The sequence below is a fragment of the Zonotrichia leucophrys genome, chromosome 4 (genome assembly GCF_028769735.1).
Source record: "Zonotrichia leucophrys gambelii isolate GWCS_2022_RI chromosome 4, RI_Zleu_2.0, whole genome shotgun sequence".
Taxonomy (NCBI): Eukaryota; Metazoa; Chordata; class Aves; order Passeriformes; family Passerellidae; genus Zonotrichia; species Zonotrichia leucophrys.
In genome coordinates, this window is record NC_088173.1 from 40740657 (window position 1) to 40755683 (window position 15027).

The window sequence follows — 15027 nt, forward strand, 5'->3', positions numbered from 1 at the left end:
GTTTCCACTTCCCTTCTTGGAGGGGAATCTGTATCCAGTGAACATGGGGGGGGGACCAGAGCTCTGATCCAGCTCATATCACTGCTGTGACATGGACTACAGCTGACATGTTGGCACAGGTGAAGATCTGTCCTGGTGTGCCTCATTCAGACCTTTTCCTTCCTCTACTCCATGTCAGCTGTCAGCTCCTGTGGCAGTGAAATATGGGCAGAGAAGAATTGGTCTTTTCTCAGACTTGCCACAGTATTTTTCCTTCTATGGATGCTTCCAATAGCACAATGGTAAAAACAAAACAAAATGAAAGAGAAGTTGCCTGATGCTAAATCACCTTGTAAAAAAAAGAAAAAGAATTCTGAGGTGCCTGGACTGATTCTGATTTTCCATTGTGAAGTACATATCTTTATTACTTTTATCCCTTTCCTTTAGTCCAGGGTTAGCCCTTAGGCAGTCAGTCCGTTAGTTTCTCCTTGTCTGTGGTGGAAGGCCCAGCAGCACCAGCACCAGCGTGTGGCACTGACAGCATTAAGTGCTGGGTGTGCAGAGTGCCCTGGGTTTGTCTGTGCCATCACTTGGTGTGGTGAGCACATGCACTTCTTTGGGTTGTGACTGCAGTGCTGTGTGTAAACCTCTGCTGTACTGGGTGCTGGTGCCCAGGCCTAAGCACACCACTGTTTTACAATCCTAATTCCCTCTCTCTCCTCAGATTTTCCCCAGAGTCTGGGTTCAGTGTTCACCTGAGGTCAGGATAGTTGCTGTTGGGGGTTTTTATTTCTCCTAACAGCACAGTTGTCTTCTTGGGGGAAGGATCCATCCATAACTTCTATGAAATTTTACCAAGGAAGGGATAGGACAAAGCTCTGTGAAGCAGAGGATGATTAGATTCTGGTGCATTGGTGGTTGCTATTGCTGCTTCTCTACTATCACAGAAACACTTGGATTGGGAAAGATTCCCGGGCACCATCTCACCTCCAGTCCTTTCTATTGGATCCATTGCTTTGTCCAGTTTCTTTTCCACTCCTGGGGCAATTCCTGTGATTCCTGCTGTTGTCTGAGCCCTGCCCCAAGCCCAGCCCTCTCAGAGCACTGGACTGAGGCTCGGTAGGCACAGCCAGGCCCCAGTGCGGGGCAAAAGCTGCTGGTTTTCACTGGGGTGGGCAAGGCACCCCTCCATCAGGTGGCACACCGGTTTGCCAGGGTTGGAACCCATTCAGGTGTAAAGTCCCAGGCTCTGGGTGGTGATACCTGTGCTAGGAACCTGCCCAAATCCTTGCACACACCCTGCCAGCCAGGGAACAGCTGCCTCAGGGTGCATTTCAGTGTTGCCTCACCTAGAAATCTTCTCTTGTACCATGGTGACACCAGATTCCACCAACCCCATGATGTGCCAATAGTGTCAGGAGCATTAGCAGCTCATGTAAGCATGAACAAGGACCCCTGGACCCTGCACAATCATCCACACCAATCCAGAGCGAGGAGAGGGAGATGTATTCCCTCATCCTCTTGTGGAGACAAGGCAGTTCCTGCAGCTCAGCAAGGCCATCCGTGCCAGGACACAGCCCAGAGCCATTGTTTGTACAAACACATTCCAGCTTCAGCCTTATAGAGGATAAGCAGTACAGCCAGCAAACTCCCTGACTCCCACAGGAGGCTGTGGCTGCTGCAGCAATAACACACTGCATACAAAGCTGCCATTGTCTGTGCCCCGTGTTTAGTGCCAAAAAGGACCAAGGAAGATGAACCTTGGCTGAACGTCAGCTGCCCAAGCTGCTCTTATCACTGACGTTCTCAGAAGAGTGGGGGCTAGGGGCAGAAAATAAAATGAAAATACCCCAAAACCTGGTCAAGATAAAGATAATTAATAAAGAGTGTTACCAGCCCCTTTCTGGGTGCCAATACACTGCCCAGCATTGTGAGGACGCTGTGGGGAGAGGAGCTCCATCCCAGCCAGGCTCAATAAACACTTCAGGTTTTCCATCTGGTCACTGGGCCTCCTGCAGCCCATGGCAGCTCTGCAAGCAACAGCTCCACTGTACCCCCATGTCGGATCTCAAGATCTCAGTCCTGAGATACTGAGCCTCCGAGACCACCCTGGGGGGGCTCGGGAGTCCTGGAATGTTGCCAGAAGTGTCTGGTAGCTGGACTTTAACCCTGCGCAGGAGACGACAAGGATGAGGGCTTCACCGGGTGAATGGTGAAGGGATTAGTTAATTAGAGGGTGAGACACAGGGTTTAGGATTTATGTACAGGGGGGTTTAGAGGAGTAAGATGGAGGAATTGGGGTGTGTCCTGTCCTCCTCCTTCTTCCTCCTCTCCTCCATCTTCTTTGGCCACGGTGGCACCTTTCTATTGGTTATTACTAAGAGTACACCGAGTTATAAGAATAGATGGTATTGGGGAAAAATGATAAATATTGTATACGTAGCAAAGGGTATAAAGATACGTGGCTGCCCGGGAGGGAGAGACAGTGTGCCCATGGCTGACTGCTGTGCAGATCTCTGGTGGCTGAAAGAACATCTTTTAGATAAACAATTAATAAACATAAAACCAGAAAGAAGAACTGAAGCCTCTTCTCGTCCTTCGATACGCGGGCTGCCCCAAGGTCACCCAGGGCCTTTCCAGGCCCCTCAAACAGCCGAGATAAAACCGGACGCTTGGCGTCCCTGGGTGGGCCAGAATCACCAAAACCTTTCGGGGGAGATAATCCGGACACCCCCAGGGACTGGCAGGATCCTCCTGCACAGCAGAGCTCCTTCGGCTTGAGGACAGAGAGCAAATTGTTCTAAAACCACAGCTGCCTGCCAGAGAGGTTTATTATTCCAGGACCGTGAAGGATCTCACACTTTGAATGAAACAAAATGGAATGTTTGCTCTCTAGCTCACTGTCTTTGTTGTGCATCTGAGGTTACAACAAAAAGAGTATTTTTTGTTTATGACAGACTGAACCAAACATTAGGGGTGATCTCCTGGGCAAGCTGTAAAAAATGTTCACTTTTTTCTTCTTTTTAGGGGATGGATTCTGAAATCCAATGGATTTGGTATGAATATTTTCCTGCCTGAACATGGTCCCTGGAGCAGTGGAATCTCTCTCTGTACAGGCATTGTAGGAGGGTGGGCTGTGGGTGCAGAAAGGCAAAAATGCTGTCCAGCTAAGTATTCATTTTTACTGTGAGGATATGGAAGGCATGGGGGTGGCCTCATGTTGCTGGATTTACCAGGAGAGGTGTTGAGGCTGCAGATGGATTTCCAACTTCAGTCTCCCCGCCACTTGCAAAGATGGGGGTTTCATGCTTTATAGAGGGAACTCCCAAAAAAGTCATTTGCAACCTGGATTTAGGAGAGCTGGTCTCTCTGGATGATGAACGTAGCACAGGAGACTGAAATGGGGCAGAGATACAGTAATTAATTGAATATAGGCCTTCATTACAGTTAGTCCCTTTGGGCTGAAATGCTTAGGGCTGGAGAATAATCCTGGAGCAGCTGAAAATGGGGGTGTGGAGAGAAATCAGCAATATCACTGCTTTTTACATATTTGGAAATTGAGAGGAGCTTAGACTCACCGCAGGATTTCTGCTACCTTCCCTGGGATCAGGGTTCCATGAGCTACATTTTCTGTCTCAGCTGGTGGATGTGTGGTGGTCAGAGACTTTGGGATTCTTGGCTAAGGGAGAAGCACAAAACAACAGCTGTGAGTGAAACTGGTTTAATAATAATTTCTTTTAAAAACCTTCAGTTGGGCATGGCCAGGTCATTGCTGACTCACCCAAGAAGCCAAATGTGCAGTACAAGAACACTCTGGGCATTCCTTGGTTCCAAACTGCTGTTCTGAATGCAGAGATACCCATCAGGTGCCCTCTTGACCCGGGATATGGAGTGCTTGGGCAGTGGTGCCTGTCATAACTTTCTTACAGAAGTTAAGTGCAATTGTGCACATTTATTACATGCTTTGCCTTGGGGCTGTGTGTAATTTCTGTGGCTTGATATTTATCTTTGGTGTAATCAGTGTACAAATTTCATCTACTATGAAATTTTATAGAGGTGCCCATCTTGCTTTTTTTCTTCTTTAAAAATGTTTTTTCATCTTCATAAACTCAAAGCTACAGTAGAGCAGCTAAGTCTGTACCGGAATGCTTACAAGATCTTTCAATAAAGAATTGGCTTCTGGAAGCTGTGTCACTCACTACAAATGGATTTTTCTTCCACCACCGCATTGCCAACAACCAGAAAAGCTGCAGCTTCTCCAGCTGTGTCACATCTGCCCTGTCAGCCCTGGGCCTCATTCTTGCCATAAAAAGCTTCTGATAACCAAGGCTCTGGCTACAAAGACGCTCTCCCAGTGATAACCAGTGCAAAGGACCTCTGGGCTGTGCTGCACCAGGATGTAATGTTCCAACGTGCTATTTCTGTCTGCCTGGGTGGCTGTCATGGTGAGCAATGCCAGCCTGTGAACCGGGGCAAAGAAACAAACTGGGCCTCTGCAGGAATAGTTTTGCTGCTGCATGAATTCAAAGCTGCTCTGTTACACTTGAAGAAACTATAAGGAAAAAGTAAGAGCCAAGGGTTTTAACTCAGAAGTAGCCCTGAGATCACTGGTATTTTTAGTTAATATAGCTTTTCACAGTTGCACTCAAACCTATTTAACTCTCTCTCCCTTGAAGGCAGCAGCCTTGGCTTCAATGAGGCCTTAGTTCCCTACAGCTGAGCTCCAGCATTTCTTTTTAGGAGCAGAGTCCTTTTCTGCTCTCCTTTGTTGCCAATCCACATCTCAGTTTGGAGCTGGATCGGCTCTTAGATATATGCACATATCCCATGGCAGTCTTGTAATCACTGCTCACATGGGTAAATTTGGAGAGCTTGGGTGGTGTGCTGGAAAACCTGCTGGCCAGCTCTGCCCTTCCACAGGACTTGGGAAATGGCTCCCAGGTTTCTCTGCAGCTGGAGCATTTATCCCGCAATGAGCATCCCTGTGAGCTGCTGCTTTGTGAGAAGAGGGCAGCGAAGCACCAGCAGCACCGCACTGGTTTCCCTCCCCAGCTTCAAGACGGTCTGGGCAGAGCAGCCAAGCTTTTAGGAGAGCCTAAAGGTCTCAGAGGCTGTGCCTGGGAAGGGCTGGGAACTCTTGCCAGAGCTCGTGTGAGCACCACGTCCCGCCCCTCACCCGCACGGGATTTTCATCGCCGCTGCTGGGCAGAGCCTCGCTACAGCTCCCCCCGCTCAGCGCGGGCAGGGCAAACGCTCCCACCCAGACCCTGTCTGCTCCCGCCCGGCTCCGGCACCAGGAGCTCTGGTGCGCTCTGGTGCAGGCAGCATTACATTCGGGTTCATCCATGACCCAGTTTTGGTGCCATTCCTTACAAATTGCCCTTAACTGTAGGGCCAGGCCCACATTCATCGCAGTGCCACACAACTCTTCTTCAGGAACACAGGGCAGGATTTGGCTCCCAGCACATCAGCCCTGTTCCTGGGCTTGCTTACCCCTCCCTCCTCCCTACACTTCACTGCTGAATCAAATCAGTATCCTGACATGGAGAGAGATGTGTCCCACTGCCAGGAATTCCTTAAAAACATTCATGCATTTTATACAGAACACTGAGCCTGGAAAGCAGCTCAACGTCACCTTTCTGAACTGAGTTACTGCACCTGTCATGAAAGGCAATTTGGTCACAGCAAATTGGCCACAAATTTGGTTTTACCTGCTAAATGGAAAGCCTGGTCCCAGGCAGTGCTTCCACCTGGCAGGAACTGTGGTGGAGCCAGAGCTAAAGGCTGGGGCACTTGCAAGGAGCTGCCCTGTCACTCAACAAGTGCCTCATTTCACTCCAAAACTGGCTGCTGGCCCAGCTGATGCCTGTTGGGATCTACAGGGCTGGGACTGCACTTTCCCAGTAAAAAGGTCCATCAGGATTGTGAGCTCCACCACTTCCCGATGCTTGTTCCTGGCTCTGCTGCTCTCCACCACGCCTGAAAAATGAGCTTGAAATATTGCATATAGCAATTGACCCAGCTGCACAGAGCAGCCTGGAGCTGCTGTTAGCAGGAAATCTCTCCCCAAAAAGAGTGGGAGGCAATGCCAGACCCCACAGCCCAGAGTTGGTATGGTTACCTGGCTCAGTGCTTTGGTGACATTGATCCATGACCTGCTCCCTAGCAGCTGAAGGACACTCAGGCTGCAGCTGTCATATGTCTGCAGCTGCTGAGAACAGTAACTCCCCCAAAACTGTTGAAGAGAAAGCGTTTTTGTTTTTTTTTTTCAGTGTGTGAAAAGATTTAAAATGTGGAAATGGCCAAGTGTGAAATACTTGAACCTATGAAAAATGGACATTACCACCCTATATAACCAAGACATGGCTAAGCAAGGGACCACGTGGGACATTGCGGACACTTAAGTGTGGTGGGCTCAGTGACCAATGACCTGGGGGCACAGGGGTGGTTAAAGGGCAGCAACCTGTAAGGGGGTGAGGGACAAATAACTGGGGTGGGCAGTGTCAGCTGGCCAGTGGGGGAGGCAATCTGACGTAGACTGGCAGTGGTGCTGCAGAGCATCATGTCTTCTCTTTCACAAAGTCTTCTCTGTCAGCCTAGGTGGGAAAACCTCTATGGTATCAAGGGATTCCAGATTCTGCTGAATTCACACTCTACAATTTAAAGCAAAAAAGGACAAACTAATGCACATGATTTCATGCTGCACCAACATGGATGGGCATACTCACACTCAGAAAGCAAAAATGTGACCAGTAATAGGAACTTACTTCTCATGATGACACAGAAAAATGTTACTCATTAGCTACTGCTCCCGAGTTAAAAACGTTTATTCAACTGCAAATGATTTGCCTTTCCAACAAATGCGAACCAGCTTTTTGGTGGTAAATAGCAGGTATTTATTTGAAATGAAAAAAAAATACTTCAGTACCTGAACTATTGCATTTAATCATGTATTGTTGTAATTGTGTTACTCTACCTTTTTGCATTGGAGACAAATATACAATGAACATTCAGATATCACAGATTGCACACTAGATAGTAAATCGTCAGGCCTTTTATGTAACCACCAAAAAACAGATATTGGATTCTGCAATATAGTACAAAATTCCACACTCCAGTCTTAGCCAGTTATCTTCAATTTACTCCTGATGCTGTACAAATAAATGGCCATTTAACTAGGGCTTACAAGTTAATAACAGGACAAAAAAAATATACATTGCACTGACACAAAAAGTCAGCTGTGTTAATAGTCATGCAACAAGTAACCAAACTTGCTGAAATTAAAAATACTTTCTAAAAACAGTTTTAACTGCATAAGTATTTTATACACAGTTCATTTACTGAAACAAAAGGAGTCTTTAAATGATACAAAGCAATATAAGTTTCTACCAATTTTATACATAAGAAAGTGCAAAATAACTTATCTAAAGTGTTTTGCTATTGAACTGATGAATGTTGGCTGGAGGCAGCCAACCCCTCTCAAAAGCATGACATTACAGTTGCACACTACACACGAATGTTAGGAGTACATGGATAAGTTTACTACAAAGAACAAGGCAGGAGAAGACATGTGAGGTACTTGCAGAGAATACAGTCTACTAATGTTAGTGTAAATGAGTATATTTTTGCTCAACAGATTTTTACATGGAAAACAAAGCAAGTATTTGCATTAGAAGCTCGAATGAAATGGAAAAAAACCCCACTCCCACATGAACACCACAGTTGCCCACAGCACCAGCTGCCAGAGGGAATATGAGCAGGTGTGTTTGTCCCCCTCCGCCTCCAACAAGCAAAAACGTGGTTTTTTGGGAACAGCATTAAGTCAGAGGGCTGTGGTGGTTTGCTTGCAAAATGTAAACTGGGCCTACCTGCACACTGCAGAATTTGTAAGGAATGAGGATTTCCTTGGCGCGCTGCCAGCGCCGCAGGCGCGGAACAACACCCGTGCGACACAACTGCAGCCGACAGCGCCGTCCTCGGGAGCCGCAGCTCGGCCCTGGCCTGGCCTCAGGGCTGGACCCCATCAGTGCTGCTGTCACAGCCTTGCTTTTATTAGGGCTTAACCACGTGGCTGTACAAGCTGCAGTCCACAGAAAAGAAGGCTTCCTTAAATTTGGGGATGATTTGGAAATCTGGAGGCAAGGGGAGAAAAACTGTGGACTCAAAGGCATTTAGAGTTGTTAAAACAGCCTTTTCTTCAAACAGAAAACGTTAAGGCCACTAGCCTGTCTTCTGAACTATGCTGGTTTTGCATCATTTTGGGAAGGGTGAAGGCAACGTTAGAGAGAACGGCTGAACACAGAAATTCCAGTGCTCTGCACATGCTTACCGAGGACCTCTTCCTGTTTTTAGGGTCAAATCTGCCAGGTAGCCAGTAGTCAGTGTGGCTACTTGACCATCGCTCTTTGGATCCAAAATTTGGGTCAACTAAGCTCAACAAACCTGCATTTCCTCAACAGTGTGCAAGGGCTCTAGAAAAGCCTTTCTGTTCATTTGGGGACCTAGTATACATACCAAAACAGGAATATATTTCATTTTACAGACCAGCACATATATAATAAACAAACAAGTATCAAAATACATATTTAACCTTCAGTGCATAAACATGTGATACCAGGGTAAATAGTAAGTGGTCAGAATTAACAAATTATTCACTGCTAAAAGCTCAAATCAAGAGAAGACAGGGGTGCCCCCATAGCGCCAGGGACCCTCTGGAAGGAGCTCACCCCAACAGAGAGGGCCTGGAATTTCTGATGGTGCAATTCCAACAATGCTGGTTTTAAGGATTTGCTGTCCCAGGGCCAGAGCCTGCCCAAGTCATTCCAAGTGAAGGATAATCTCATCCCATTGAGTGACAACATTCACTCAAGTACTGCCAGAGCCACCTGTCTTCTGTTGGTCTGGGTCATATCCTTACCTCTATTTAAAAGAATCCATTGTGAATATGCCTAGTTCTAGATCAGTTTGTCACCCATTTACAAAATATATACACATATGTTAAAAAGCAAAAACAAACGGACCACCAGCCTGCCTGCTGCCCTCCCTCTACCCAAACAAAAACCCACTGGTAAGACCTCATGCAGAAATTAAGTCCATGGGCCTATCCCAATGCACGTGCTCCAATCCCAGCAGATATCAGTGTCTCTACTTCATCCCACATGTAGTGCAAAATAAATGACAGAGTAGTAAAAAAATACTGCAATTAAATTCATATTAAAACTTAAAAACCATAATGGAAATCTACAGCTGTCCTCAAGCTGATGGCCTGTGCTGAAAGACAAAGAGAGCTCCGAGGAGCATTTCTGACATGACCAAGATCACTCTGCTTTAGAGCAATGCCTGTTGTTACAAAAAGGTTTTTTGCAGAGAAGCTAGGGGACAACAGCAGGTCAATTTTATGCACAAGGAATTAATTCTGCACCTATATGCAAAAGCCAATTGCTCTTGACTAAAGAAGGTAAAAGCTGGTTCTTGCACTGCATGAATCAGCTGCTAATGAACAGTAAGTAATTAACAAAACTGCAGCTCTGATATATGTATAAAAGAGGCCTTATTAAATATGAACAACACTGAGGTGGTAAATAGTTTGGTATAAAATGCAACACAAGTGTACAATTTAGTTCCTGGTTATCTTACAGCTAGAATAAAATACTCCAAGTTCCTATTCTCAAAAATGTTTTCTTTTGAAAAAATCTGTGTAATTCTATGAATAGCCTCACTTAAGATTCTGTGGGCAACTGAAAGAACAAACATGCACAGATTGGATTTTTAACAGAAATACACATAATGCCTTTGAGTTTTCTGGTTTGGTTTTTTTTTTTTTGTTTTTGTTTTTTTTAAACATTTGTATTTAAATTGATAGATGAGATAAAGATGCCACACAAAGTACAGTGGTTAATCTGAAGTCCCATGTAACAGGCAGTTAAGTTCATATTTAGATAAAAAGGCCGTTATACCTATTTACAATATACACAGTTGCTTGCGAAGAAGGCAGATTTACAACTATCTTCTAAAAAGCCTTGCCCTCCCTCCCCCCAGTTAAGATGACTAACTCTACAAAAACAAGACAAGAAGGGGTGTTTACGATAAACGAGGATTTTCGTGGCAGCCACCCCAGCATGGGCTTAGGGGCTGCCAGTTCTGTTGGATTTGTGGTTATTAACCATGTCTTCCTGGGCCTTGCTCTTCTCCTTCTGCTGTTCACCTCGTCTGCCTTCTGTCAGCACAAACCAATGCAATGATCCCTTTTTACTCTTAGTGCTTAGAATGCAGTATAAACGTAAGTGTAAACAGACAATATTCCAATTCCTTCTGATGCTCTCACTGGTTCCCGGAGTGACAGCGGGGCTGGATGAGGTTTGCCAGGCCCCATCAATTTCTGGGCCCCTCCTCTGAGCCCCGCTCGTGCTGCAGGTTGTAGAAGCAGTTCTGGCACACCCTGACCGGTGATGAAATCTTCAGCCGTTTGATTTCTGACTGAAACCGGCTGCACCTGTGGAGGATAAACAACCATCACTGAACGCAGGTCCTCTCCATTTCTACCCATTTTCTCTTGAGCTCTGGGAATTATCACCATGACTTCAAACACCAGAAAACTGTCCTAACTCACCTTGACATAGAGATGCAATGCAGTGTGGCAGAAGCAGAATTTAACTCAAATGATCACCACAGACTCAATGCAATGAAACTGTGTGACAGATAGCTCAACAGCAGCTCTTGTCACCAGTTTAGACTCAGACAGATAAAACTAGAAATATCATCTCTGACCCAGGGGATCAGAGATGAGATTTGCACTTCAGTTTGTGGGTAAGGAGAGGTCACACACATCCTTTATGTCATACATTTTCTCTGAGGCTACCAGCTAGTGGCCCCTAAACCAGCATCCTCGCCGTCCTGCACACAGCTTAGGCAGCCTTAGTCTTTCACAAGAGTTCTGTGGTATTTCACAGCTTTACCCCACCTAAAACCCTGTGTGGAAAAGAGCCCAAAGGAGGCTGTTGGCTGCTTACTTCTGGCAGAAGAGCTGTCCACAGTTCCTGCAGTGGTGCCGCCTCTCGGTGAGCGAGAAGCGCACGGTGCAGCCCGAGCAGCTGTCGCCGCCCTCGTCCTTCACCCAGTGGTCGGCCGCGGACCGGCCCGGCTGATCGCTCACTGACCAGCTGAACACCCTGCCCCGGCCGTCCCCGATCAGGATCCTGCTGTGATCCCTGCAAGGGAAACCAAAAGCATTCCTGCAACAGCTCTGGCACAGTAACACACAAGCATCAATGGCTGATTTTAAACATCAGAGAATGTAAAATGTGTGTGACTAACCCAACTGCTCTGCTCTAACTGAGAGATGAATCTGCAACACGGTGTTTAACACAGTGCAGCTGAACAGCTCTCCCTCTCTTTAGGGTTTTTATCTCAGTCTTTGAAGAAGGCTGCCCCAGACAGAAGCACTACAGAACAGAGTTATGAACAATGGCACCTCTTCTTGCTGACAACAGCCAAAAGTGTTTGAAGTGCTCAAGTGTGAGCTACTCACTTGGAGATGCCGAGCGCAGTGATTTCTGCTGGGTGTGCGTTGTCCTTGCGATCAAATGCCGTGTGCATAGTTAGCTTGCTTCTGAACACCAGCTGACGCTCCCATCTGTATCCTACAAAGGAGTGGGAAGTGGGAGGGGATAAAGCAAATTTGCTCATTTTCATTTTTGTTCCCTCCTCCCCCAACACATCTGTAACTGCAACTTTGGAGTAAGAACAAAATCCCCCTCAGAGATTGAAGTTTTTCTCTTTTTCTGTAACATTTCACTTAGGAATAAAATTGAGGGCTGTGCACAGTTCCTTTTACCTGGTTTGAGCTTGCTGTAGTGCCGTGCTTCAGCATAGCTGGGGTGAGGGTGGTTAACCTGAGCATGGGGATGCATTTTTGCTTGTCCCTCCGAATAATTGACAAAGATAAATCCATCCTTCTCATCCAAGCTGAGCTGGTCTGACCAACGCCTGGAGTCATCAGAGCCGCTGTCTGCTGACCACGCCGCTGCTGCCCTGGCTGACGATGAGCGGGGCCTGTGGCTGGTGCTGCCTGGCTGGCTCTGGCTCTCCTGCCCTTTGGTGTCCTGGCCTATGCAGGCATCGTCTGCCTCGGAGTCACTGCTGTCCTCCTCATGGGCTTCCTGCCCTGCATGGGAACAGCAGGGAACAAGGCACTGTTAGTGAACCTGGCCATGGCCTGAGCTTTTTCCTTGCTCTGCTGCTGCACTGCCTGAAACCCAATGGGCACCAACTGCTGAGAGAGAGACACTGCATGCAGGCATTGCAGGCATCTCAGAGCCTTTTCAGAGATTCAGCTCCTGCCAGGAATCACACCATTCATATTTTTGCACTTTTTTTGCACTTTTTTCTGTTTTGCCAGAGAATGACACACCTTAGCTAAAGCTACTTCCTACAACAGTCCCTCTGAGGAAGGCTACGATAGACAAAAGAAACTTCAGAAACACTTCAGAAACACTCAAATTGGCAAAACCTTTCAGCAAAACTTACACAAGTAAGCACAGTCAGCTGTGCTGAAACTGACTGAAAAATATGATGCAGACTTGTTAATAACAGGACTTGTTAACACAAAAGAGCAATTAACAAAGACATTTATACTCCAAGTGACACTGAAAATAACCAAAAGCTGTATTTATATAATAATTACTTATGAGTAAAAATGAGATTCAGATCCAAATCCAGATCATATCTTCAAGATGAAGAGTGCAGGAAATGGCTAAAAGAAACAGTCATAAGGCACAGAGCAAACTCTTCCAAGAGTGGAAAGGGAAATCATTGCTTGTCTTGTTTAAGCTGTTCCATCAGTAGATTCAACTTGGCTGCTATGCTATAATTCCATTTCACACTAAAATATACCTAGCTTTTGGACAATCCACTGAGCGTGCCAACAGCCAAAGCCAACAGAGAAAAGTTCCACCTTCACAGAACAAAAAGCTATGATGGGAACATTTTTTCTTACTTGTAGCAGTATGAAACTATCTTAAGTAAGGTGGTGAACACAGAACTCAGATGCTCTGTTCATTGTGCCCACTGGATATCTACTGCTTTTTGAGATAAAATCTCCATCATTCCATTCTGCACTGTATAACCACAGGACTTGACCTACTCACAGCAAAGATCAGATAGAACAGGGAAATACCAAACACTTGTCAGGAGACATACCTATTTGAGCATCCTGACAGTCCTCTTGCATTTCCAGCATCTCCACAGGCTCTGGAGCTGGTGTTTCTGGCACTTGCAAAAACTCCATCCGCCAGAACTGGAGGGACAGGGGATAAGCAGAGTGGCACTTACTGAACTCTTGCCTTTTTCCTGAGCTACTTGAAGAGTTAAAATGCCTTAGCAGAACTGTGTATTCACAATGGTAGCATGCAAGGCAGGTCACATCTCCATACTAAACTCTGTTTTTGAGGACTAGAAACTATAAGAGGAGATCTGTGTTCATGCCTGAATCCACTCCACACAGTTGTCTGACCAGCAGACTCTGCTTAAAGCTGCACCCAAAAGTACTGCGGGCTGAGTTAGACATGTAGTGGTCAGAGATGACACTAAGTTTCTCTTTTCTTTCCAGCCAAGAAAAATGAATTGTCTCAAGGTGTGTGAAATTATAATGGTGAACCAAAGCAATAGTCTCCAGGTATGAAAGCTGGTGACCAAAACAGAGCAAGAAGGAAAATGCATGCTCTGCTGACTATTGCTGGTTACCACATCCCAATGGGGGCACCAAAAAAGGAGAAAGAAGTGTTCAGGTGAAATTCCCAAGTAAAGCAGGACTGCTTTTGGTCCTGGTCAGGACACTGTGTTCTCCTGGACAGGCATGACTTTTCTAAATACTACCACCAGCAAGGCAAAAGCTTTATTTTCCAGGCAATGATTCCTGGTACTCACCCGGACAACTCCATCTGAATGCCCTGTGACAATGACATTCTGGGTGTCCCACTCATTCATCTCTGACACAAAACAACACATAATTTGCTGGCTTCGGCCAGTGAAGGTGTTTACACTTGCAGTAGGGCTGCCATTAATGCTCCACACATGGATGTAAGTGCCAGCACATGATACAATGTCTCCCTGCAAAGACAAATAACACCTCCAGATTTCAATACAAAGCTGCAGGTATTCTTCAGCAAAAATATAAGTCAAGCTCATTTATAAGTCAAGTTGCTGGCACTTTTCAGGAAGTTCTATTCAGGGGGTGCCTGGCCAGCTGAAGAAGCCTTTAGGATTATATGAATTTATTTTTTTTTTAACTCTACCTAGAAAACCACACTTAGTAGCCACCAATTTGTTCTATTTACAGCATAGAATCAGTTGGCCAATTCCTCCGCTTTTCATAGCATAACAATCCAACAGCCTATTTTTAGTACTTTCAGTTTCCAAAGACTGCTCATGTTCACACTGCTCTTTTTCACAAATATGTATCACCCTAAATTTCATTTGCTTCCTTACTGGGAACAGTCCAAACTACTGCAGAGGGAAACGGGAGCTGCATGCTAAAGCACTGGCAGCACTACAGCCAGACCACCAACAGGTAGTAAACTGTACTTGCTACCCCCTGCTTGCATTACAGCCCTCTCTTGTCTTGATTTCTACCACTGCATCTGCTCCAGCTGCAACAGGGTCCATCCAGCCTTGATGGCCACGCATGGGAGCTGGATAAATGGTGACTTGTAACTCACAGGACCACCAGGGACAGAAGCTTTTAGGATACATCTGTTTCCACTACAACTGGCACTGCACTGTCACCCAAGGCATCCCTTGTTTCCTTTAAATTCAGCTTAAGACAAGAGAAGCCAACCAAGGTCGTGTATCAAAAGCTCTTCTTAGCTCCTGTGGCAGATCTGGCATCTCACTTGGAATGTCACACTAACAGTGCTTGCAGCACTGTTAATAAATAACCTCCTCTGAGCTCAAGCCACTCTGCATGGAATGCACCCACGTATGGCTCTAGACAAATGACACAAATTACTCCTAAACCAGTTGTTAATCAGTTTTCAGATGAGTTATACAAGT

At 46.1% G+C, this 15027-nt stretch overlaps 1 protein-coding gene across 8 annotated transcripts in view; it reads right to left on the reverse strand.

Moving 5' to 3' along the window:
• Positions 1–7017: 7017 nt before the first annotated feature.
• WDFY3 (WD repeat and FYVE domain containing 3) overlaps positions 7018–15027 on the reverse strand; it is a 153055-nt gene continuing 145045 nt past the window's right edge. For all 8 annotated transcript variants that reach the window (XM_064711261.1, XM_064711260.1, XM_064711262.1 and 5 more), the window contains 6 exons: positions 13903–14085; positions 13177–13273; positions 11813–12142; positions 11507–11618; positions 10989–11186; positions 7018–10471 (listed from right to left, as the gene is read on the reverse strand). In XM_064711261.1, the coding sequence (XP_064567331.1) occupies positions 10351–10471; positions 10989–11186; positions 11507–11618; positions 11813–12142; positions 13177–13273; positions 13903–14085 (1041 nt within the window). In that variant the 3' untranslated portion in view covers positions 7018–10350. The remainder of the gene's footprint in view (positions 10472–10988; positions 11187–11506; positions 11619–11812; positions 12143–13176; positions 13274–13902; positions 14086–15027) is intronic.